This window comes from Salarias fasciatus, chromosome 7 (assembly GCF_902148845.1).
Source record: "Salarias fasciatus chromosome 7, fSalaFa1.1, whole genome shotgun sequence".
Taxonomy (NCBI): Eukaryota; Metazoa; Chordata; class Actinopteri; order Blenniiformes; family Blenniidae; genus Salarias; species Salarias fasciatus.
This window is the reverse complement of record NC_043751.1, coordinates 20997148-21022873: the sequence shown is the minus strand read 5'-3', so window position 1 is coordinate 21022873 and position 25726 is coordinate 20997148. Positions and strand designations below refer to the sequence as shown.

The 25726-nt window shown below is 44.4% G+C and overlaps 2 protein-coding genes across 4 annotated transcripts; both read right to left on the bottom strand.

Moving 5' to 3' along the window:
- Positions 1 to 2158: 2158 nt before the first annotated feature.
- Positions 2159 to 16135, bottom strand: LOC115391912 (protein phosphatase 1 regulatory subunit 12A). 3 transcript variants are annotated; one of them, XM_030096336.1, is made up of 25 exons: positions 15814 to 16135; positions 11962 to 12092; positions 11756 to 11874; positions 10771 to 10927; positions 10533 to 10677; positions 10374 to 10448; positions 10182 to 10261; positions 8151 to 8356; positions 7915 to 8024; positions 7647 to 7838; positions 7489 to 7577; positions 7307 to 7396; positions 7062 to 7148; positions 6881 to 6976; positions 6702 to 6792; positions 6474 to 6614; positions 6283 to 6385; positions 6099 to 6202; positions 5949 to 6008; positions 5837 to 5856; positions 5665 to 5728; positions 5483 to 5587; positions 4730 to 4780; positions 4475 to 4525; positions 2159 to 3476 (listed from the first exon to the last, which is right to left on the bottom strand). In XM_030096336.1, exons 1-25 carry the CDS (start codon positions 16087 to 16089, stop codon positions 3390 to 3392), a joined length of 2730 nt encoding a protein of 909 aa, XP_029952196.1. In that variant the 5' UTR covers positions 16090 to 16135; the 3' UTR covers positions 2159 to 3389. The 3 variants fall into 3 exon arrangements, with proteins under 3 accessions (XP_029952196.1, XP_029952197.1, XP_029952198.1); XM_030096337.1 differs by lacking the exon at positions 4475 to 4525 and having other exon boundaries at positions 15814 to 16089; XM_030096338.1 differs by lacking the exon at positions 7307 to 7396 and having other exon boundaries at positions 15814 to 16089.
- An 849-nt stretch (positions 16136 to 16984) lies between these two features.
- Positions 16985 to 24566, bottom strand: pnpla2 (patatin-like phospholipase domain containing 2). The gene is made up of 9 exons (XM_030096341.1): positions 24132 to 24566; positions 22690 to 22922; positions 21437 to 21502; positions 20233 to 20442; positions 20026 to 20086; positions 19552 to 19716; positions 19174 to 19306; positions 18902 to 19024; positions 16985 to 18198 (listed from the first exon to the last, which is right to left on the bottom strand). Exons 1-9 carry the CDS (start codon positions 24316 to 24318, stop codon positions 17937 to 17939), a joined length of 1440 nt encoding a protein of 479 aa, XP_029952201.1. The 5' UTR covers positions 24319 to 24566; the 3' UTR covers positions 16985 to 17936.
- Between the last annotated feature and the right edge of the window lie 1160 nt (positions 24567 to 25726).

Genomic DNA, 25726 nt, shown 5'->3' with positions numbered 1-25726 from the left:
TCTGATGGAAAACAAGGCATGGATTAAATGTGCAGGAAGGGCACGCCTGAGCTCAGCTGCACACTCCAGTCTGGAACCACGATTTTAACTGGACGATAAACTCAAGAGGGCTTGTCGTTCTGTGGACAGCATCATGAATCCTCACTTTCCACGAACAGCCTCGGCTCGTCTCTGGCGTCCTCCAATTCACAATTAATACAGCAGATCTGAGGCAGTAAAAATACTGTCCAGGTCACAGCAGGAGTGTTTATATGTGGATCACATCACTCTCTCCGGTCACGTCACCAGTCTGTGGCGATGATTGACTCTGTTTTTACCCTCACACTCCAAACCCTTTGATTTGACTGCTCGGCTTCATCCGGCTATTGTTTTCCTCTGTTCTCAGTTCCACACTTAAACACACACTTAAAGAGTGCAGAAAGAATAAAGTTGACCGTTTTAGCTTTTCAAAACCTTTATGTGAAATGAGAAACAGCTAGACTTTTGAGGTTCGCTCAGTGTGTTTGGTGAGAGTCACTTCTGTTTGTTGTTCAAAGGAAAGTGGAGGTCAAAGGTTAACCTTTGAGAATTTCTGTCCAGACTCCCCAGGACTAAGTTGCATCCTTATGTAGGAGAAGTATTTGCTCTCCATGTGTTCCTCTGCCACTTTGTGACAATCTCATTTGAAGTGTTAGAGCTGGATTCACGTTCATAAATATCAGCTGTTTTTACTCATGAAGAAAAAAATCCCATCACGTCCTTTGTAGGAGCTTTGGAAGAAATCCCTGGAGATGCCAGGTATCAGGGTTTTTACACAGAACTTGTTTACACGCACTTGACTGCTGTGGACGTTGAAATGAAAGATATTTTAGTTCCAAAGGCGACACTGAGTGAATAGCGGTTTCAGGCGATTCTCCAGATCCAAGCAGTCACTTCAAAACAATTCTGGCCACAACTTTATAGCTTAGTGATTCTAAATCACTGAAAACTTCAAGAGGAAAAAAACAGTCGGAGGCATATTTTAGTGTGACGACGAGATTCAATATTTAACCCGTTTGTTTCCATCATTTGGAGTTAAATTGGACCGATCGGGTGAAACACTTCTTCAATACTTTAATACTTTTTTTCACACTCAGAGTGAAACTATCTGACGTCCAAAGTTCTTCCAGGCTGGGCTACATGGTGGAGCAGTGATTTGCACTGCCACAGCAGGGAATCTGTGGTTCGAGCCCAGGTTTGGGGTCTCTCTGTGTGGGCTCTCTCCAGACACTTAGGCTTCCTGAAACATGGAATGAGTGAGGTATTGCCTCTGTTGTCCCAGTGATGGACTGTGATATAATCTACCTTTGTCCTAAAGCGACACAGAAGACTTTGGACTTCAGTTGAACTGAAGCATTAGCTGTGCTTCACCTCTTGGTGGCGCCAAGCAGTTGTTTCTCCAGCATCTGGCAGCAGGCCGGGGGTCAGAGCCACAAACCCTGGGAAAAGCAATGCTTTGTCCATATAAGGCCGCAATCCATCCGCTTCCCTCTTCCTCCCCAGCTCCCTTCCTCTGCCTTTCTCAGACCTGAGGGATATTTACAGAGAGAGCGCCTCGGCCAGCCTGCCCTTCCTTATTAGGAGCTGAGCTTGTTGTCAGTGCTTCTCCCCTAAAGGACAGTGGTCCATCTCCCTGCTCTCAGAGGAGACAAACACATGGGCGAGTGCTGCTGACTGCACTCAAGTGAAAACGCACAGGACCTGAGGAGACGCCACAGCTCCACCCAGCAAGTGTAATGACTCTGACACCCGTCAGTTGCGACACACGTGATGTCTCCTTGAGAGCATTTGGAGATTATTCCAGTAGTTCGGACGTGGAACTGTAACTACACGCACCCTGTGCCCTCTGTTTGGCTCTCGGTGTGAGTGTTGCAGCTGTTTTTTTCTCTTTTTCTTTTTTATTCCTTCCCAGTGATGTAGGACATCTGGCTGCCCGCAAACTGCAAGACTGACAGTATGAATGGGTACGACTAAGAATAGTGATGGTGAAAACAACAAAAAAAAGTAAACTCAACCAGCACGGATGGAAATGTCAGCAAATCTGCGACTCGTGATCTGCGCACGGGCACGGACGCGTCGCTCTTCTGGTTCGGCGAGAACCTCGAGTTTTTAATGGGGGTGGACAAAAATAAAAAAACACTTGCTACAAACACACTTTTTTTATTATGATGGTGCAGACATCCATTTAATATATTAGAAAACCAACATGTGAAGACGGGCTACATGGAATTTTACTTCAAATGGGTATTACTCAAGACTAACATTTATACACATATACATAACCATGCTCCCTTGTAAGAGAGGAATTGATGAATATCTATGAAAATAATATCTTACTCAGTGGTAATAATTAAAACCACTGGTGGCATCATTGGCTTTGACAGAACAGCAATTTCTGGAAACTGTTATCGCCCCCTCGGCTGAGGGAAACGGAAACGTCTCCCGGGAAGCTGCTGCTCTGAACTAAAGTCATCTGGACGATGGGCAAAGTCCCAAAGGTCTTTAATTGCTTTGCGGAGTAAAGTGCTGTGGCTGACTGACCTGGTTCTGCAGTCATCATTAAGAGCATGGAGTGTGTCTGTGGTCACAAACATTAAAAAAGAAGAAAGAAAAAAAAATCACGGGGAAGTGCATAGGTGGAGAGGTAGGTGGGTTCAAACACTTGCACGTGGAAACAAAACGACGCCGGCGGAGCTTCATGGATTCCCGTGGCGGTCAGGATGGAAAGGCAGAGCCCTGCAGTATGGTTCGGAGTGGAGCTTCTTCAGACGGATACACCGAAAACCTTTAGCACTGCTTGACAGCACGTCGGAGTTGGACTTGGACTTGGACTACGTGGTGGGGGAGGAAAAAAATTTGTGACTGTGCGATGTAAGTGTTCACAAAAAAAAAACAAACAACATAAAAATAAATACTAAGTGGGAGCTTTAAGGCTCGAGTTGTCTTATGTGCTCGGTGGAATGTGCGTCGAGGAAGTGTCGGCATTCCCCTGATGCACAGTCACAACACACGGCTGTTGTGTTTGGTGTGTGTTGCGCCGGCTGCGAGCTCGCTGGCTGCCGTGGGCTCTCGGGTTACGGGGGCCTCGGGCCGCAGCCGCAGGTCGTCCTGTGACAATTTAAAGGCACACAAAAGACACTCCAGCTGTCCATAAATAGGCTTCACAATCCAAGTCAAGCTGTAGTGCTCGTGTACGAAGGACATTCTGTTGCTCCTTCTTCTCTCCCCTCTCTCTCGCTCTCTTGTTCTTTGGCACTGGGAGGAATGTATGGAGGGAGGGAGGAATAGATGGATGGAGGGAGGGAGGGAGGGAGGGAGGGAGAGGGGAGGGGAGGGGGTTCCCTGCTCTTCGTGTCTCTTTGCGTCTTCAGCTACTTGGACAGCTTGCTGATGACACGGATCAGTGCTCCATTCTCGTCTTTGAGCCGCTGGTTGTCGGCTCTCAGGTCAACCAACACCTGGTGGGAGAGAGAAAACAAAGCAGGGCCCACATGAGAACAATTATTTTTCAAAACATAGAAGCCGTTTCCTCTGCCGTGCCGTTTCCACATGGCTGATTTACCATATTAAGATACTGGCTGTTATGAACATGAACTGTATAAGGCAGCTTTTACCAGCAGCACTGAGATCCCCTGAAGAAGGATTAGCCCAAAGTACAAATAAAATCAAAAAGGGTAAAAATATATCAGTTGATTAATACTGTTTTGAAGTTTCACAGCTTGAATGAAAATTATTGAAAAAATAAAGTGATGGACTCCAACATCCAGCATCCAGAAAGAGGAAAGTTAAAAAAAAAAAAAAAAAAAAAATCAGGTCTGTTTTTTTGCTGCCATGCTCCAGTAGGTTTAGTCATGAAATGCTCTAACTCAGTATGTGTGTTGTATTTGGCCGACTCGACGCTGGAGATCATTTCCCATGATGCACCGGGAATTTGGTACTCAAGTTGATTTAGGATTTGTTTTCACTCGGTACTCAAAGACGATAAATTGCTGTAAAAGTGGAGACACTGTTTTCAAATACATTATAAAAGAGAGTGAGTCAATAAATTAAATTCTTAAGAGGAAAAATATCTTTTGTGTAGCTGAATCTGAACATGTACTTTTAAAAATAAAGTCAGAATAGGTATACATTTGGCTGAAAAGTATAAATTCCTTGAATAAACCATCTCGTCTGAGAAAATACCAGTAGACAAAGTCAGGGTGGAAAAATACCGAGTTCCATAACTGTCATAGCAAGAGGTCGCAAGGGTCAAAGGTAACTGGTTAGCAGGTGCAACAATAAATTAATTCACTCAATAAACAGCAGTAAAATCCACCCGTTGCATAACACCACTCTTGTGTCAGCGGCGCCTGAAGACGGAGTCAATCAGCTCGCCGCTGTGTTTTCAAACCGCACAAGCTAAAGCCAAGCTGATCAAGCAGACGCATGCAGAGTGCCCGTGGCCCCAAAGCCTCACCTTCAGCTCCTCCTCCAGCTCGGCCATGCGCCGCTCCAGCATCCTCCGGTCCTGGTCGACGAGGGAGTCGTGAGGGAGAAAAGGGGGGGGGGGAACGCGATGTGAGGAGGAGGAAGGCCGAAGAGGCGCAAAAAAGATGAGTGACAACAAGTGAGGAAACGGGGGAGGAGAGGAGAAAGTGTCAACAGACAGCAGTGGTGGCAGTCGTGAGGCAGATGAAGCCGAGACGACGGCGAAACAGCAGGGAGGCGTTACCTTTCTCTCCAGCTCCAACAGTGCTGAGCAATCGGTGAAGCGCTCCTGTCTCTGTGGGAAACAAACAAATGTCCACGTCAATAACAAACTCTGGGCAGGTATATACACTTCAATGGCACATCTCAGATGTGCTTTACTTCCTACATAATTTACCTGATGGATGTTATACCATCAGATTAACGCTGAAAGTCTGCAACTTCAAGCATGTTTGTTTCATTTCAAACCAATTTTGAAAAAAAAAAGTCAATATCCAAACAAACGGTCGGTAATTCGCTGTCAGATATTGTGGGGTAAAGTTTCAATACTGATAAAACCATGTCTCCTGTTCAGGTACGAATTTACTCCAGGTTTTAAACTTCTAGAAAAACATGGTGCCACAATGCATCTGTCAGTCACAAGCTTTACATATAGAAGGAACATACCACAATGTGCACATTCATGAAAGAATGTTCATTCATGTTCATTCCATCACGAAATGCAAAAAAGAATACTGTAATTCCAACCATGAAGACATATCATTAGGGTTTGAAAACACATTGGAAGCTCTTTAGCAGTGTCGTGTTGATCCCATTTCATGGATTATATTTAGAATTACATAAAGAGACAGAAACAACAGCGACTGCAGTTTTTGAGTATTTTTGTTGGGTGAGAGCTTTTAGGGAAAAAGAAAAGCACAGTCCATGTAAATGCACATTTTAAAATGTGTGTGGAGAAGGGGTGAAAGTCGGTGTTTGCTATCCTCTCACGCTTCACCTGTGTGGCCTTCTCCAGGTCCAGCCTCGTCTGACTCACGATCCTCTGCGTGTCCTGCAGCTGGGACTGGAGCTGGCTGTTTTCCCTCGACAGCTCCTCGAACAACTGACACAACACACAAGACAATCACGAGCACGTCGAGAGGAAACGCACGTCGTCCACATGGTTCTCAAAATGCTGACCTTCTTAAAATCCTTGGCCTCAGATCCTCCTCCCTGAGTGCGGTCATTGCAGGAAGCGTCCACCCTGAGCAGATGAGCAGAGCAGGGGACAGAGACGGCATGAACACACAAGCTGCGCTGACAGAATGAAGAAAAAGGGTCAAATGAAACCGATCGACGGCTGGATTCATACCTCGGGCTCAAATGATCCGTCTGCAATCACAAAACAACAAAAAAAATAAGCTAACACACTGTAGCTGCTGAGTTTTGGTTACAATACACTGACGTCATGAATGAACACACACCTGCTGATCCAACCCACTGCCTGAGAACTCCTCCTCTCCACTGGGGTCATTCTCTTCACCCTGCAGGGGAAAAGAACAAAACATCAAGGGTTTTTGTTAAGAAACCTTGGAGCATCAGGTTCTCAGATGAAGAACATGTCTGGTGTTTACCTCGCCGGTCCTCTGCGCCTTCCTCCTGGCCCGAGCCTGCCTCCTCTCTCTGCGCTCCCGGGCCCACCGTTCCGTCTCGCTCTCCCCGGTGCTGGCCTCAACATCTGGAACAAAGCCAGGCAGCAGCGTTTGAAGACCGAATGAAACATCCGTGTAGCCAGTGGGTGTGAGGGGCGATGCCCACCTCTCCTGTCGGAGGTCTGAGGCCGGGGCGCGCCGGCGGGCTGCGTCAGGCCCAGCAGGTCCGACTTCTGCAGGCTGGCAATGCGGGACCTCCAGCTCACTTCCTGTAAACACGGCGGCTCCTGCTATGTCATGTTCCAAAATGCTAAGCAAGAGCGGTGGGAAGCAGGCCGATAAAAACTCAACTCTCACCCCATCCTCTCCCTTCTTCTGCTGCTGCTTCGCTTCCTTCTCTTTCTGCTTCTCTTCTTCCTCCTTTTCTCTCCCTTTGTTGTCCATCTTCATCGTCTTCATCGTCTTCTCTGCCTCCTGCAGATCTGTCAGCGTCACCCCCTTTCACGACAACGGAAACAGTCACACACCGAGCCGACAAACTGCAGCTGAGGAGAATTGTGTGGTTTTTTTTTTGGTTTTTCGTACCTGAGTTGAGCGGCGGGACTGCCGTGCGTGTCTGGAGCGAGCTTTCCTCTGAGCCTCCGCCTCCTCATCGCGCACGGGCGTCAGGTAGGACCTACACAGGTGACAACGACTCGCCATCAGAACCGAGAAGCCGTTTGACTTCCACGTAAACACACACACACACACGGGCTGCGACTCACTTGCGTCTCTGCTTGGTCTCCTGCTCGCCCGTGGTGGAGCTCTGGGAGTTTAAGGCGGCGTTCTGATCCTTCTTTTCTGTCTGTTCCTGAGAAAGTCTTCCGAAGACCCAAAGAGAAAAAGATGACTGTCCGATCTTTCAAGGAACGGTGGAAAAACGTTTCCAAAACAGTAACGAAATACCTCTGAGCTGAGACACTGTTAAGGCGGCTGAGTCCAGTGCTGGCTGAGGTCACGGCGGGGTCATCCAGTCTCTTTCCATAAGATGAGCTAGAAACACCACAGAGACCGTTGAAACACACAAGAGCGCCGTTCATGGGAAACACACTCGAAGCAGTGTTCTCTGCTGGAGGACAACGAGTGGTGGCACGGCACGAACGTGGCGCACGAGACAATTACAGGACGGGGCGGTGAGCAGCGTGACTGACCTGAGAAGCAAGGACGGGGTGGAACTAGTGAGATCATTCCCTGACTGACCGTGGAGGCGGCGGGTGTAAGAGGAGCTACGGCTTAACCAGCTGGGGGAGACACGGGGGGGGGGCAGGTGCAGGGACTCAGACTCTCGTTCCACAAGTGCAGGCAGGCGGGGGCGAGAGAGTCGGTGCCTCACCTGTTGGACGTTTCGTTGCTGCTATCTGGAATACTGAAGAGTCTCCGCGTCGGAATGGGCGGTACCCGAGCGAGCCGCGGCTCCTGAGACTGAATCGGGGGATGGGTGTATCAGTACTGTGCGGCCGCGGTTCCATCGGTGTCTAAACCTTTCTGTACCTTGGCGTCGGTGTCGGAGCTGAGTCGGGGGCTCGAAGCGGAGCGGGTCATCCCCAGGCCGGACGGAGGTCTGCTGCTGTCCTGGCCGGAGTCCGACAGCCCGGCCGAGCCCAGGTTCACGGAGCTGCCCGCTTTCCTCAGAGACGTTCTCCACGAGCCGGGGGCTTCGGTGGTCGGGAGCTTGCTGGGTTCCTGTTAGACGTGCGCTCGCCGTCAGTTTTACTCTTCAGTACGGTCAAACAGACACCTGAGGCTCCCATCTCGTTACCTTCTTCACTTGGCTGGCAGCTGTACCCGTTGACATGGAGGTAGGAAGCAGGCTGGTGGTGTTGCGTTTGTTGTTCAAGTTGTTTATGATTTCTCGGTTTTTCGCTTTTTCTGCAAAGTGAGATGTTCAGCGATCAATGATTCTTAAATCTACTTCAAAATTCAGTGTCTTATCTTGATTGCTAAAACGCAGAACAGACTCTCAAATTAGGAAAATCTCGCATCCGCTCGTCCAACCTGACTCTGCGTCGCTCTCCGATTCGCTCTCCTCCTCCGAGCTGGAGCTGCTGGACGCTTTGGCCTGGCTCTGCGGGTGGCCCTGTCCCGCCTGGCCCTCCTCCTCCTCGTCCTCGGCCGGGCTGCTCTGCAGGGCGGGCGGCGGGTGCTTCTCCCGCTCGTGGAGGCAGAACTTCTCTTTGCTGCTCATACGAGAGATAGAAGTCCTGCAAGAGGGGCGGGGCCAAGGCGGGGCGGAACAAACAGGTGGCATGCAAGGGGGAGGGGGGGGAGGGGCTCATCAGTGAGGGCCGTCATTCCATGTGCAGCCACTTAGAGCGAGCGTGCGCCAATCAACACACGAGCAGGTGAGAAGGTGGATCACTCTCTGTGACGCTACGTGTCGAACCTGTCAGTCGTTGGCTGTTTAATTACTGTCTGAAAATCCAACCGGTCTTTTCCTCTGCATCAATTATTCATTTGGAAACAGGCAGACAGTAAAAAAACAGCAAAGAACCTCCATAAAACCTACAAACAAATGCTGTGCCTCAACATCACATGGAATACTAAAAGTGAAAGATTGATTGACAACACAGTACAACCATATTTTCTACACTTCATCCCTAATATCCTCCTTTCTTCCATTTTTACATGACCTGATATTGATGAGTTAATGAACTACATCCAATGATACATCAAAACAGATGATGCTTGTATAGGATTGAATGAGAAAAAGATGTGACACTTTTGATTAAAACTTTTTAAGCATATTTAAGGCTGCATTCTGCTTGGTTCCAAGAGTTAGAGCACAAATTTGCCTGATAAGTGTATTTTTTTAGATATCTAATAAAACATGAAATGTGGTGACGAATATTTTAACCAAAATAATCATTAAACGAGGAGGAAATAACCACATCTTGGCATGTTTACCAGTGTCTATTGTTCTTGTATATGTCCACTCAGAACTATATTGCATTTAAGCACATTTTTGAAATATGAATCATGAACTACCTTTAAGTTTTGGTTAGTTTTAGGTTTCCCCCACAAATAATATCATAAATATATAGTGTTAACTCTTAAAGGTATAATGGACGACGTTTTGGCCAATGAATGGTGTGATGCGAGTGTCAACTATTGGTCCTCCGACATGTCAATCACGCTGGAGAAACGCTTGCGTCACGCCGTCAGGCGCGCTCGTAGGAGCAGCAGAGCAGGTCTGGCGCATGCACGTTTTCAAAAAGCGAGTAACAGACGTTTGGCGCCAACTTTTTCGAGAAAATCGTCCACTTTACCTTTAACTTTTGTGATTTAAAAAAAAAAGGCTGAGTAAAACCTGGCCCTCGGTGAAAAGTTTGCTGAAACTTGCTGGTGTGCATCATGAAGCAGGAGATACTGGACGGATTTTTCCCCCTTAAGTGTTAAAATTGAGGTCATATTTTAATAAATTCCTTAAATAATAATCCGGAGAAACTCTTGTCATTGTGTTTACTTAAAGGCAAATTGATTTATATGAACAACCAGCACAAATGAAAACCCCACTGAGGACTGAGAGGAAGAGTTTAGGACTGTGGTCAAGTGGTTTGGGACGATGGGAGGTGCCGTCTTGATTTTTTTCTAAACAACATTCACCATTGAAAATAAATCTGATGTGTCTCAAACAACAAAACAGAAAACATTTCCAACCTGATCATTTGTGTATCTATAACGAAAACCATTCCTTAAGCTCACTGCTGGTACTTAACTAACTGTTGTTAGTTCATTAAGTCCATCAAGTACTGGACAAAATTTGTCTTTTACTTAATCTGGCTTACCAATGTTTCCAAACAGTCCAAAGATTACGGTTCGTATTCTCTTTGAAACTGAGGTACAGTCTACCTGGGCCGGTCAGAGATAAGGTTTAAACACACACTCAATGTGTCACCATCACAGTAGCATGCGACAACTGATACGGGGATTACTGGCATTCAGCTGTAGAGCATAGCGTGTATTCAAACACACACACACACACACAAACACACACTCCAACACGTGCCCACACGCCGGCAAACTGACCTGCGTGTGCGAACTTGTACCACGGAGATTTGCGGACTGGTCTCAATAACAGGAGTCTGTTTCTCTATCTCGCTGCGGAGCTGAAGAGGAACATAAACAGACATAAACACGGAGAGCATTTGCCGCTGCAATGCCATCAATCACGGCGGGTTTATCTAACGGAGTGCGATAGCCATGTGGAGGCAGACTCACGGCGTTCTGTTTCTTCTGTAACTCCTCCAGGGTGTCCGCGAGGTTCTCGTCTGCGACGTCTAAGGGGGTTTGGCCCTACAAGGACATTCAGAGCGCGGCGTTAGCCGAGCAGCCGGCGGACGCTGAACGGCACGGAGAGGCTGCTGCTCGCCTCCTCACCACATTGTTGACGGCACCCATGTTGCACATGTTGTCGGCGAGCAGGGTGCACACCTCCTCCTGCCCCCAGTGAGCCGCCGCATGCAGGGGCGTCCATCCGTCGATGTCCCTGCTGTTCACGTCCACCCCACACTGCAGCAGGACCCTGAACGGAGAGAGCGGGGAACATAATTTTCGCTCAGTGCAAACATTGAGGCAGAATCTGAGAAGTCTCCCCCTTTTGTGCGTCGACGCTCACTTCAGGACTTCGATGTAGCCCTTGGCCGCAGCGACGTGCAGCGCCGTGGCCTTGGTGTTTGGGTGGGGGGTCAGGACGCCCCCTCCGTCCAGCACCGCCATGGCGTCCTGCAGCATGATCCTCTCCTCCTCTTTTCGGGCCTTATCCACATCGATTGCTGTAACACAATCACAAATCAATGGGGGAACATTAAAACACACACAGACGGCAAACGTAAGCAGGTCTGCAGCGTGACACTGCAATTCATTCTGTTAACGTGCACACCATCAACACGAACGATGAAGATGAAGTAAACATTTTAAATAGTGCGTATTTATTTTGTTTTTTTTCACAAATGCTACGCATGATTTCAGTCACATGCAACAGGCGCGATGGCAGAGGAAAAGTAAAAACCCTCGGAGCTTCGAGACCATGAATGTCACAGGACGTCTTGTGCGCATTGTGTCCATTTCTTTACCTACTTTTCACACGGTCAGTTAATCACGGGTCAAAAAGTGGAAGAGGCTCTTCTAGGTTATGGATTTATGAAACAGAGCAGAGCGTCTGATTTCTTGTTGAATGTGGAGAACCAATTACTAAAACTACGTCATTATACAGTGAATCTACACCGCTTGGATTACTCCCAACAAGACCAGCCTCTGTGAAGACAGAGCTGTCACTAACAATTGCTGTGATCTGTTGGAAAAGACAACTTAATGAACACGTATGAAAGACACCCGAACAGACCATGAAACTGCAAAAAAACAATTAAATTAATAAAAAGACCATTTTAATGATAAAAACTGGGTGTAAAGCAACTGGTGACTTTCATACCTGGAGGAAAAAAAAACGTGCAAAACAGGAAGAACATGCAAACACCACTCTGCAGCCTTTTTCACATATCGTCAGAAAAATATTAGAATCACAAACAAGTCACAGTGGGACTGATGTGAAGCAGGTACGAACGCCAAAGAGTTGCTGTTGCTGCGACACTGTGAATCCTGACCTTGCTTCTTGATTTCGGCTTTGAGCAGCCTCTCCATGGCGTCTTCCGTGGCGACGTCCAGAGGAAGCTCGCCCTCACTGTTCACCGCTCCGACCTGAGCGCCGTGCTCTATCAGGTACCTGAAAAACAGAGATCATTTGCTTACATCTGAAATCACACCGTCTCCTGTCACGATCCACTGCAGAGTGACGTCAGTCGGCGCTCACTTGGCGATCTGGATGAAGCCGCAGGAGGCCGCGGCGTGCAGAGGAGTCCAGCCTTCATTGTCCCCCCTGTTGACGTCGCTCCCGCTCTCCACCAGGAACTGCACCATCTCGGCGTTCTCGTCGATGCAGGCCTGCCAGAGGACACACGGCCACATGACGGGCCGCCGCATAAGTGCTGATTGTTTGCCGTTTGTTCACCCAATAATCCCCCACTGTGCACACTAACAGACGGATGACGTTTTCAGGACGGTTTCGGAACAGCGGGAGAAGGTCTCTGACCCACTTCAAAGTGGTTTGTTGTGAAAGGCACAACTCCAGACACTTTCCAAATCTATTAAACTCAACGAAAGCCCTGGGACTAAAACAATGACTACTGTGTCTACGTGCTGTAATGACTTTCTGCTAAGTGGGCTGCTAAAAGCCCTCAAGTGCTTTCCAAAACAGTCATTTTGCGGCACGAGTAAAACAGCGAATCTATTTAGCAGCGTTTCCTGGGGCAAGGTCTAGCAGAGATCTCAGCGAGATCCGAGACAAGTCCCAAGGTAAACCTCATGAGGATCTCATGGGATGATGCTGACTTCGTTTCAGAAGGACCTGTTCATGCCCCATTTCCATATGAATGCGAGTCCCAGAATAAAGCAAACAGAACAACAAGACTCTCCCCACTAGATTTTACTTGTTTTAATTATTGTCAAAAGTATAATAGCAACAAAAAAAGCTAACAAAATGAAGGAGCGGCATATTTAAATGTGTGTGAAGTTGGACACAGAGAATATGAAGACCTGCGAGATACATATTTCCCTGATTACAGTAAGAATTACTGAGGATCATTTGCATAAATCACACATGAAGCGTCCTGATTTATCTTTAAGTAGATAAGCATGTTGTGGACAAGGCCAGAGGTGTGTCAGTCTGCAGGAGACAGCCCTTCACATTAACACTCACAGAGCTGAAACAGAAAAAAAAACCCCAACAACACCCCATTCCCCTCTCAACCTCAACACACACACGCTTCGCTCCCAAGTGTTAATTTTTTTTTGAGTGGCAGAATCTATGATGCTTTTTTTATTACTTCATATTTTCTTATATTAAAAAAATCACTTAAAAATGAAAAGAAATAAATCTGAAAAAGTATGATTTTTACTTCTATACATAAGATATAAATAACTGCCACTGGTGATGGGATTTTACCTGTTTCTAAGAAACAAGTTTATTATTGTGAAAAAAAAGAATAATTTCCACGAATTCCAAGAATTAAAAAAATAATTTCCACTTACAGTGCTTCATAATGGTCAGTGGGTGATATCCCTCCTTTACTGGAGGTTTTCATAGAAAGCAATTTTCAACATCTGTTAAAAAACAAACAAAAAAACTGAAGTTTGGCCTGCTTCCTGATCGGAGAGTCACTGAAAACACGAATGTAAATACTCGACTATCGATTTATTCAGAAGGCATCCTGTGGAAACTGGGAATCCATGCAGGGGAAATTCATAATAATTCATCACGAAACTGCAGAAATATTCCAGTCTGGAGCAGAGCGGAGGACTCAGACTCAGCATGTCAGCTACACAAACCTTACATATCTGATAAAGATATAAAGTAACTTCAAAACCAACCTGAGTAGAGCATTAATGAAAGCTCTCAGAGATGAGGAGGTACTCTAACAAGTGTTTTCAGCCTTAGATACTCTGCAGAATGTAACCGCGGCAAGCGGCTGCGACCCGCAGAACCCTGTCCATCAGGCCTTATTTAAGCCACATAAGAGGCTTTGCTTTTAGGCTAAATCAACTAACCACAAAGCTGCTATAAGCCACCTCCTTCCCTCATCGTGAGATAATTAGTCAGGTAGTAGTACGTCGAGGAGGGGGAAAAAAAAAAAAAAACTGAATTGTGGTCTTCAGGATGAGGCAATCCAGAGAAGCCAAAGCCTGGCGAGTCAAAAGCAAGTGCTCCGTCACGGCAGAGGGGGAGCCCTCCGAACAAGTGGGAGCTCCGAGCTGAATAAATGAACAGAGGGCACTTATAGCACCCTGGGCGCTGCGAGGGTGCACCCACCGCCTCCCAGCAGAATCCTTCACCGGGTCATCAAGTGACTCATTGTGGAAATCGCCTTTGACAACAGCGGCCTGCGCTGTTTGAGGAATGTTTTCCATTTCTTCATTTGAAATCCCTCAAGTCCCCTCCATGGGGAACTGGCAAAGGAAGGAGAAAGAGAGAGTGAGAGGGGGAGGAGGAGGAGGAGAACGAGGAGAGGGGGGGTTGTACTGGAGAAGACAGAAGGGCTTTGGATGTAGAGGATGGAAAGTTTGGAGAGTGTGGGCCTATATTTAATTCAGGTTGCCAGGCAACCAATGAGCAACAGGGGGGGAGAGAGGGATGGAGGGCAAGAGGGAGACCACACTGGGTGACAGTCCCACATGTGGATGGACCAGGAGGAGCCAGCCCGCTCACAGAACATCCAGCTCATCCCGGCTGGTCACGGGGTGGAGGTTTCATTAAATACTTGGCTTGAACCGGGGGGGAAAACGCCACATCACTGTCGAGCGCACGGGCCAGCCGAACTACCAGCGGGCAGGAGAATTCAAGGCACAGATTTTATTTATTTTCAGATATCAAAGTTACATCCATCTGACAATGTGTTTATGGGTGTCTGTTTCATACGGGGTGGGGGGGAGAAGCTGTTTCATGCAGCCCGCGTGACAGTGACGATGTCCAGGCTGCACCTCAGCGTAAGGGAGGGAGACTCAGGTTGAGTTCCAGAAAGAAAGAATATGCTCAAGGGACACGCAGAACAAGATGGCTAACAAATTACAATTATAAAGTGTAGTTTCAACCAGGGGAGGAGCCACCACGGCCTTCCTGGGATCTGATTGGCCTCTGTGTATGCCCCCCAAAAGACAAATAATCACATTGGTTCTGAGTTTCGAAGTGATGTCAATTCTTGTGTAAAGCAGCCAACTTTCAGTCCATTGTGGAAAAACAAAGGAAAACCCATATAATTTGTACTGGAAATGAACAGCTAGATTTGTTCTGTCCTTCATTGAACTATGACAATATTTCTCAACAATTTTCCCTGCAGAAGAACTGAAACTAATGTCACATTAAGTGATAACTGATCATGCTGAAATTTCTCTGTATTTGCGCCACATAACCTGCTGAATGGTTTATAAATGGCAGAGAAGAAGCAGATGTTGAAGAAAACTGTGTAACCAAGCAGCCATGTCCAATCAGATATAAAAGTTGACAGCAAGAAATCACACATAACTTTTTTCAATGAAAAGCCTACAAAACAGCATTTATAAAGACAATAAAAAAATAGCAACTTTGTTGCCTAATTATTGAAAAAAGAAACCAGTGAGAGCATATATTTTTATAACTTCTCAGAGTCTTCCCAATTTTGGCAGGGTTTCTCATTATTGATACTTGTTGATCAGATGATGAATTTATTTGAGAAACTCTCTCTCTCTCTCTCAGATCTTGTTCTAATGGCTAAAAATGATCCCACATGCTGTGAGGTAACTTAACCAGAAGAAAAACCACCCCATAAACCAACTGGCAGAGCGGGTGATCCAGAGGACCTAATAAAACCTAAACCTCCAGGCCAAACTAGATCACTGCCACACAACAGGAGAGATGCCTTCCTCGACTTTACCAGCAGCGCTTTAATGAGTTAGTGAGTTAGTTGGGTGTGTTTCACCGTTAACTCCGCCGTAAGTCGGTTAGGTTAAAGCCTCTTCGCTGTGGGGATCATTAATGGATCAACTGTTGCCGTTAGTCGAGCGACAGTTGGCTCGGAAGTCTCGCCGGCTAACAGACACATTAAAGCCCGCGTTTTCAGCCCGCAGAGCCCACCTGGTGAAGCGCTGTCAGCCCGTCAATGTTGGCGTGGTTGATGTCAGCTCCCTGGCGGAGCAGCGCCGCCACCTCCTCCCGGTCCCCGGCGGAGCAGGCGGCCATAAACACGGCTCCCTGGGCGAACCGAACTTTCGCCCGCCGCGCCCCGGACCCGCCGGAGTTCTCCCGGTTCTCCGCCCCCGTCCGATCCGTCTCGGACCCCAGCCATCGCTGGAGCTGATCCTGCCGTCGCTGCTTAGCAGCTTGGGACCGGGAATGGTCAGTGGCCGCCATCTTCCCTGGTCTGTCCCGGACAGATTGAGCTCACGGTGCGAGCGGAGGAGCGCTGTGCAGTGTGTGTGGATGGAGCTTCGGCCGGGCTGCGCCCCCTGGCGGACCGACGCCGCCACTGGGCCGTGAACTCCGCAGCGAACTTCTCTGACGAAGCGGCAGCATTGCGCCGCTTTCAAAGCCGCTCGGAATTTTTTAAACACAGGGATGCGGAGTGAGGTTTTTCTGAAACTATGTTCAAGTTTTTTTTCTTTGACTTTGTTTTCTTCCTTCCGCATTGCTTCTTTTGTCTAAGCACACGTTGCGCAACAGTAACATAAGAAACTCAAAATAACAAATAAAACGCTCGCATGAATTCAACATCTGCTGTATGTGAAATAAACATTCCTGATACATTTTATTGTATTTGTACAATTTCATGTGATGTAATCAGTGATGACATTTTAGTCAATTCAAGGTCAAATTCATTTTTCACAGCTTTTTGAAAAAAATAAAAGAATCTTCGGGAATGGTGGAAGTTTGTAAGTAAGTTTTTCATTTTTGCGCCCAACCTTCCAAGTAAAACAGTAATTTAATCTCATGTCAAGCTCCCCTTGCAATAAAAGGAAATTCTTTTTTCCGTCAACCACAGTTGGTTGGAAAACAACATTGGACTGCACAGTTCATGTTAGTTTCTACAATGACAACTGTGCCTAATATTTCATTTAATGGACGATAAATATCAACCAATAAAGTCAAAATGTGGCAACATATCCTTATGAAAATGCATCATAGGCACACTCAGTTTCTGTGACAGAAACTGAGGCTTAATCATATAATCAGTGCGATAAGAAAACAGGAACGGTCAGTTTTTATCAGTTTTTTTAATTATATTTCATGATCATATTATTTTCACCGGCATCATTGTCAAAATGTGCAAATTTCATTTTAAAATCATTGTAATAAAATTCAAGGCACAACAAAAAGAATTACTGTACAAAGTGCAAATCAAATTACATTGGTTTTATTGAATTCAAAATTACAAATGTGATTTGCTCTAATATGTTGGTACCAGAAAGATATTGTTTTAACATAAAAGGTACCAGTTTAAAACAATATAGTTTTATTTAATTATCTCTGAAATCATTGTAACTTAAGAGAAAATCAGGGGAGACAGAAACAACTCTGACTGCAAAAAATACAAACTATTTTTTTCAGTTTTCATATAAATAATTATGAACACATAAGACATTGACATCAATACAAACTAAACAAATAACTCAGTGTATTTTTTTATGGTTGTACATTGTGATATGCATCATACAAATGGAGTAACTACATGTAACAAACACATTGAGACAAAAACAGTTCATCCTCCAGTTTGAAACTGTCTGTGTGTCAAAAGTGACTTCATGCTCAGAACCAGGCGCAACAAAAAATGCTGCTCAGCTACTGGTCTGACGGCATTCCACTAAAAACATAAATACTTATTTATTTTAACCATGCACCTTCGAGTGTGCATTTTTGTTTGTCCTGTAATTCATGACTGTATACAAGTCAGCACATGTGCTGAGACTGTAACACTTCTGCTGATTACAGACACATTCTGTGTTCTTATACTTGACAATACTGTGGACATAACTTATTCCAGTGTCTGGCATTGGGAAAAAGATACTTAATACACAGGAAGTGTAACTATCAGATATTACTAACATTAACATTCAAAATCAAATTTAAATAAAGTCTTTCTGGAAAATATAGAAACTTGATTTTTAAATGTTAATGAATCGGGAATATGCAAAGTCGTGGCAGCGTCAGATGTTCCTATGAGCTGTTGATAGCTTCTGCAGAGTTGGTGGAAAGTGGGACACTCAGAAACCTTTCTGCACTGTGAGGTCCTGCAGGGAGAGATGAGGCGCGGAGCTTTTATCTGGAGACACGACTGCAGTGCCGAAGGAGCCTTGCAGGTCCATGTTGATGCACAGGCCTCCAGACAGCAGCTGCTTCTTGTAGTGGTCGAGACGCGAGAAGACCGAAGAGCTGCCTTCGTTCATCCAGGTGGGAAACAGATTGCTGGAGCTGAACTGCGATCGGAGGGACTGCTGGTGATGCAGTTCCAGGTGACAGAACAATCTAGATTTTATTAGAAGTACCAGAAAAGGCTTAGAATAATGAGGGAAGTAAAACTATTAAAAACATTCAGTAACATCCTTTCCATTTGCATAAGATTCCATCATTTCAACTATTTTAGGCATTCTCCTAATGCCTTTAATTGCAATTTCTCACTTGGGACTAATAAAGGTTTATCTAATCTAATCTAATTTCCTGCTTCCTCCTTCCTCACAGCAATCGTCTGCAAGTCTTCCCTTACATGTGTACAGTGAAATGGTATTGGTTGAAAAGACAGCCTGTAGTGAGTTAACAAAAGATAAGTGTGAGAAAGCATCGCTGATGAAACTAAAAAGAATTACGACATTAACATACAGCTGTTCTCGTTGTTAATTTAGTTTCATAGTAAGTTAAATATCAACATTCAACTGGGGAATTACTATTTGATTTACTGGTTAAAGACAGCAAAACAAAACTAAACCTAAATCTAAGGGAATGAATACCTGACTGCCATTTGTGCCCAAACACAAACATGTATTAATGATCAACAATGATTTAACACTCTGTCATTTATCAATGCTGTTCTTATAAGTTCATCATTATGAATGAGCATTACAACTTGTCCATTTTCATAGATGTTAGAGCCATTTGTACATGTGCAGATAATGCATTGCAAACACAATAATTGTCAACATGTGTGGCAGAGCTGTTTATAGGTGTCGATTACCTTGCTGATACGTGGTGGGATACTGTGCTTGAGGCCTGGCGAACAACGCGCTGCAGGAATTTCAATAGCTGCTCTCGAATCCACCCCACGTCTTCATGGATATCTGGGAGCCACTCCAGAAGTCTGCCAGTGAGAGATACAAAGTTCAATATCCACAGTAATGAATAATAACAGAAAGTTATGAGTGGATTTGTATCAATAGTGAATAAAACCACGGGCGTAGGAGGAAGGATCTAACACTGAGGGAACAGGACCCGGTGCAGTTAAATCACCTGAGAGTCAACCACACAGCGGACTCCAGAGGGAGGGTGTAGGGCAGCATCATCACCGAGACCATCTTGACGGGGAGCAGGTTGCCTAGCGACTGTGCGAGGCTCCTCCTCTCCATGCAGGCCTCAACTAGAGCTGCAGAGGGAGGCAAAGACAGCATGACGTCCCGATTCACGCAGCCTGAGACTCAACTCAGCAGACGCCGTGTGACACAAAGTATCAGACGGACTGTTCTTCGAGTGAACATAATGTTTTCTTTTCAACCAGTACTGCGTGTAAAATACGGGGTGAATGAAAAAAAGAAACAGATACATTTGTACTATATTACTTTTGTGCATCAGATTAGTTATTTCAGAAGTTGCACAGACCAATTATGTTACCTCTGTGAACCCTGGGTGGAAGGTATTCGATGATATGATCTTCTATTGATGAAACGGCTCTAACTGCGGTCACTTCTTTAGGCTCTTCCTCAACGCAATCCTTCTTTTCTTCTCCGTTCACAAGCAGGGGTCTGTCTCTTTGGGGGCCGTTGAAATTAAGAAGGCCTGAAAACAAAATGCCAAAATATTTTATATAACCTCTTCCTCACTTATCACAAACGAGGTCATGCCTCCAATGTTTGAACTCATTCATTATTCACTGAAAAACTTTGTAAGAACATGTTTCTTATGTGGACTGACCAAAACACAAAGTAAGGAGGTCTAAAAGCAGTCTATTGATCTGGTGACATGGTCACAGGAAGCAGAAGCTCTGATTGCATATCAGGGTGATAGTATGTACAAGCAGATCACAAAAGATCAATTAGACTTGTCAATGGTGACTCAGCTTGTATCAGGAAGAGTGTTGTGCTTTACCATTCCGCTTTAAAAAATGCAGAGCGTCCTTGTATCCCTGTTTACACATCGCCTTGAGAACCTGCACACAAAGGCACAAAGGCGCCAATTTATCTCTCATGAGTCCAAGCGGCGCACCGAGGTCACGCCAGTTCAAATCAATGGAACTGCAGCTGTGCGCTTCTCGCTACGTGTATGGATTAAATAACATAAAATCGCATGACCCACCATCGGATCCGGAGGGAAGAGCGCCCTGGAGACTCTGTACAGATTGGTGAGCGTGAACTGGATGCTGGTGTTGGTGAAACGCAGCTCGTGGATGTTGGTGGAGGTGTCGCGTGGGCAGATGTCGCTCTCTCCAGAGAACGGAGACACGGTGATGGTGTTTTTTAGCTCGTACTGGGGCAAGTTGTCTGAAATCCCCCCGTCAACGTATCGCTGAGGGACGGAAGACAACAATAATGTGAGCAATAAAGACAAACAACTCGAACTTTAAAGCACCTTCAAAACAAAGTTATAAACTTCATTTTAAAGGCAATTTTTATTAGATTTTTGGGAGACATTTTACCAAGAGGTAAAATGAAGAAAAGGCTCAGGATTGACCTCTGAAGGACACCTACCTTAAACGTTCTATGAAAGAACTGCAGTCACAAGTGACCATGAGCGTCCTATTTTCTACATAAGAACAAGCCGGTTGAAAGGAAACTTTCTATTTTGCAGAGAAACTATGAAACAGTCTGACAGCGAATCATTTGAACTGAAACACGATCTGGCAATACTGACACGGTGCTCTTGCGTATCGGGAAATCTTTGTTCTTATTGAAGCAAACAAACTTTCAAATTGGAGGCACGAAGTGTGAGCGTCAGCATCAGAGTGACATCAGTTTTTGGACTTGGGTCACTGATGATAACAAGAGGCTGGAACAACCTTAACGTCAGCGACAGCGCCGCACCATGTGGCTCTGCCACGCTTGAGTTTTGGCCAAAAGCCCTGCATCCACACAAGCATGCGTAACCTCCGAAAAGCCATCACAAAGGCCACGGGTAGAGGGTGGGAGTGCAGGGATTACTTAATGAAATTTCCATGAAAACCTTTGAGCTAGAAACATGTCCAGCCAAACAAAAAAAAAATAAGCACAGGTTCTACTTCTTGCCCTCGGAATCAAATGTCTGCCAAACAATAATTCCAAACGGAATTTCATAATCATTGTTTCCAAGCGCGTGCCGTTCAGAATAAACACATTCTTGAGGAAGGGAGAAAGGCCAACCGTGCCAAAAGCAACAAAAAAACAAAACCACCCATGTGTTTGGTGAACCAGTACAGTGGACTGATCGTTACACCACTCAAAAGCTAAATGCTGTGTGGACAGTAATTTCAATTCTAATCCAAACAAAAGTGGACATAGATGGATAAAAAAGTGAATATACTCACCACTCCTTGCAGTGTAGGGGGAATGAGTCCACAGTAAACGGGGATGTAGGCACTGCAGACACAAGCCTGTTAAAAAATGAAAATAAGGAAAATAGAGTCGGACAATTTCACTCACAAATAAGATTGATTACATACAAAACAAGGTCCTTAGTAGAGGTAACTGTAATGTACATTATACTGTAAAATTATATATAGATGATGGTAGATAATATCATGATGTTTATCAGTGTATTAGAGTAAATGATTACAATATTCTTTACTTGAAGAGTGGATTTCATTATTTCAACCATATCAGTGTACTGTTTGACATTGTTTTTATTCTTTGACAGCTTTCCATTTTGTTTTTTCCCCAACTATATATTTTGGCCAGCTGCCAACACAACCATGATTATCACTCCAGGTAAGCAAATGAATGCTGAGGTCAATCAAATCTCTGTCTGCAGTGCAATTCATTGGTGCTATTATTGTGATTGCTTCCTGGTGGATTCAGATCTAGAATACATTACCTTTGTATTATTCACTTGTGGTACACTGAAATCTGCTCCAATTATTTTAACATTAAGTATTTGCTTATTATTGGGACATCAACTTTTTTTATCTGCTCGTCATAACAGCAATGTTCATTTTGATTTAAAATTACAATTTAATTTTTATGTCATTATCAGTCAGTGCCAGTGACGTGCCGATTATTGTGTACATTACACAGTATTTTTATTTCTTCTTTGTGTTAACCGAGAAATAGCAGTCCAGTTCATTTCAAATGAAAGCAGTGAAAGCTGCATCTAATATAAATCTTTGATAAATTCCTAACCAAACAATTATGAGGGAAAAAAAACAACAAAAAGTGAATGGTCTTGCATGCATCAGAAAACAGTACATTTTCTTGTTCTAGTAGTACTGCAGAGGGCTGCACAGTGTTGTAGTGATAATATTCTTGTTTTGATCATTGGTTGACTCTGTATTTTTATAATTTAGGAAATGGTTGTGGCTAACCCTGTGATCAGCTCTGCAATCGGAATGCATTCATCCATTGTAAGTTTTGATCCTTATCAAATGTCATCATAAAGAGCTGCAGGTTCAATTTCCTGTTGTTTCAGTCCTCAAATAACTTTTTGGTGTTTATTATTCACCGATAGGTCTTGAATTATTCTTATGCAGTGCTGGGATCAGAAAACAATGCAGGTAATTCACAGAATATTTTCATAATCTGAATGTTATTTTTTAAGTGCATCCAGATAGCGATAGGTGTATACCTGCACCAGCTCCTCTTTGCTGTTGAAGTGGAACACCAGGACATTTTCTCCATCTGAAACTCGGGTGAGAGAGATTCCCAATCGACCGTTGGCCCGATGATGGCAATCGGGTGGCAGAGTTTTCAGCAGCAGGTGACGCATGATCTTGACCAGGTTGAAGGATGGATGCATCGGTCCAAGAAGACGCTTTCTTGCCTCTTTGGCAACATCAATGATACTCGCACCAACATCTCCTGTTTAGAAATAATTTAAAACAGGTTTAGAAACAATTGTAGAATGATGAGGAGTTAAATTCAAGAGGTGATTCTGTTGGTATGAATGATTTTGTTTGGTATGAGGAAGAAATTTCACAACCAACTTTCAAAAAAATGTCCTCTGAATGAAATCCTGAGGAAAAGTAAGAATTGCGTTGCTGTCATTGCTGGTTTTGTCACAACAGAATATTCAAGAGGAACACAGTAGCAAATTCTCCTCGAACCTTTGCCGAAGAGAATATTTATGAGTGATAGTTAAAAAGAATATTTGTTGAAATGCAAATGGATTAGATTAGCTTGCAACAGCCTGCAACCTGCTTCGGAAAGCCTATTGTGTTTTATATAAACAATGCATGTAAAACCACTGAAACGACTGAGTTCAGTAAAGACTGAAACAGTAGCAGTATGATGTTAGGTTAAGCACATTGCATTTTGTAATATTGAAGCACAGATGAGATTAGATTTAACAACTCATGTAGAAAAGTTGTCAAATTACAAAGTACTCATACTTGTGTCTTGCTCTTCTAGCCTACTTGGTATTATGTAACAGTGGGGGATGCTTTCTGAAGAAATAACGATTTTGATTTAACTTTAGGAGGGACAAATTCACCTTAGAACCTACTAGTAGATTATTTTAACAGCAGTCTACTTTTTATGGTCAAATAATAGAATATAATTTGAAAATACTATATATATACATACATATATACATACATATATATATATATATATATATATATATATATATATATATATATATATATATATATATATATATATATATATACACATTGCATTTACATATAAAAAAATTAGTTCTGACAGAATGGGGAAAACATTTTATTTTAGAAAAAACTGATTTTTGAAACAGCAGTATGTTTTATTTGTATGAATCCTATCAAAACGTATCTAAAACAAAAAATGACTGGAACTGTTTCAGTTAGTACATGGAGGTTTCACTCTGGATTAAATTAATGGGAAAATATAAAGTATTTCCATCTTTTAAGGTGTGCTATGAAACTAAACAATATGGAGAATTTGTAATTATGTTTATGGGGGTGTTTCTCCCAGTAAAAACATTGTTTTCACGCTGAAATATTTATTCCTCATTCATTTTGAAATGGTTTTGAGCATCATGACTTTTTATGTGTCAGATCCTGCTCCCTGCTGTGTGTCGGGTCCACCTACCGAGGCACGTGTCGGTGGACAGCGCGGTGGCGGTGAGCGCTCCGGCCGACGCGCCGTAGATGTGCCGCGCGTTGCGCACCAGGAACGGAGCCTGTTCCAGCAGGCAGCTGGCCACGCCGATGTGATAGACGCCCAGGAAGCCGCAGCCTGCGAAGGAGATGTTCCACGGCGAGTCCAGGGGAAACATGCCGGTGATGTCCGGAGGGGCAGAGGTCGCTGTCAGACGATAAAAAAAGCAGCGATAAAACAATGAAACAGCAGCTCCACTCAGGGCAGTCTAATGTCTTGCCTGCATGCTATCTCCAGGATAAATAACTTTTTTTTTTCACTTTTTAAGTTAACAGTCACTATATCTTATGTCGGCGCATAGACGTCACTGAAACAAACAAAAACTGCTCCCTTTAAAGTTTGATATGTCTTAATCCAGCTGGCGTGCCGGCGTGGAGGCAGACCCGCGGAGAGTTGTTGTTGTCACTTCATATACTTTGGCCGGCATGTGGTTGGAGGAGGGCGAAGGCCGAAGCGGCTCGTCCAATCACAGTTAGCGACTCGGAGAAAAGTGACCAATCATATTGAAGAATGGTGAAGGTCGGACCAATCACAACGCGCCCCGCTTTAAACGCTTCATCTGAGTCGTCACCTATTTCTTTGACAGCTGTCAAATCTTTATTTTGAAGCCCGATGTTCCCCATAATTTCCTTATTTATTCTACATATAGCCACTGTTTCTTGCTGTTTACCTTAAAAATAGGTTTGTAATAACCATAGACAAGTATTGATTTCCTACATAACTGCCACGACTAGTTGTTTACAGATCGATCAAACACGTGACGGTGTGTGCTCCCAATAACTTCGACCCGCCTTTGTTTACAGTGTTGTCAACGCCGCTGTGTTTACTAAGAGAAGCAGTAAAACATGACGGACATCTTACCTCCGAAGAGGCAGCCCATCTGGTAACAGTTTACCACTGAAATGTTTATCTGCAGCATTTCCTTGAAACATCTATTCGCAGAAACAGTGCCAAGTTGCCAACAGTAACTCTTTGGGAACTGATCCAGGCTTTTGTCAGGACATCATGAGCTCTCCAGAGCAATGTTGCTTTTTGTGAAGCCACAAAGGCATCTCTGTCGTGACTGTTTTAAAATACTGACACTTATTTTTTAAATACTTGCTAAACCTCACTTGGACACTTGAGAGTGATATAATCGCTGAAAAAAAGCGACCAGCAGAGGTGTCTATTCATTGGGTGAACAGTACACAGACAAGTTCACAGAGATGTTTGTTGTTGTTTTCAAAACAGCTGACTGTACCACTACTGGCTCACTGGTTTGTGGGTCTGAATGGATCACATTATCATTCTGAACAAACAAAGTTTTTTTTCAGGACACATTGGAATTTGACACAATTTTTCTTGACCCATATAACATTTGGTTTTTAAAATGAAAAGATATGTAGACTGTGCAATTTCGTAATGAAATGAAGTAGTGTACTAAATGGAAGATGGTCTGCAGTATTGAAAAGATTTGATCATAATCAATGTGAGGCTATTTGAGTGAATAGGTAGAAAAGGTTTATTGTTTATAAATTCAGTTTTAT

Excerpts from the sequence above, each read along its gene's own strand:
- LOC115391912 (XM_030096336.1), bottom strand. The coding sequence starts at position 16,089 with ATGGCGGCCACTGACCATTCCCGGTCCCAAGCTGCTAAGCAGCGACGG. Across the intron at positions 10,449-10,532 it reads TGGGTGCCGTCAACAATGTG|GGCCAAACCCCCTTAGACGT; the intron begins GTGAGGAGGCGA and ends ATGTCCTTGTAG. Across the intron at positions 5,857-5,948 it reads GCAGTGGGTTGGATCAGCAG|ACGGATCATTTGAGCCCGAG; the intron begins GTGTGTGTTCAT and ends TTGTGATTGCAG.
- pnpla2 (XM_030096341.1), bottom strand. The coding sequence starts at position 24,318 with ATGTTTCCCCTGGACTCGCCGTGGAACATCTCCTTCGCAGGCTGCGGC. Across the intron at positions 20,087-20,232 it reads TCTTCCCTCCGGATCCGATG|GTTCTCAAGGCGATGTGTAA; the intron begins GTGGGTCATGCG and ends CTTTGTGTGCAG. Across the intron at positions 19,025-19,173 it reads GCTGTGTGGTTGACTCTCAG|ACTTCTGGAGTGGCTCCCAG; the intron begins GTGATTTAACTG and ends TCTCACTGGCAG.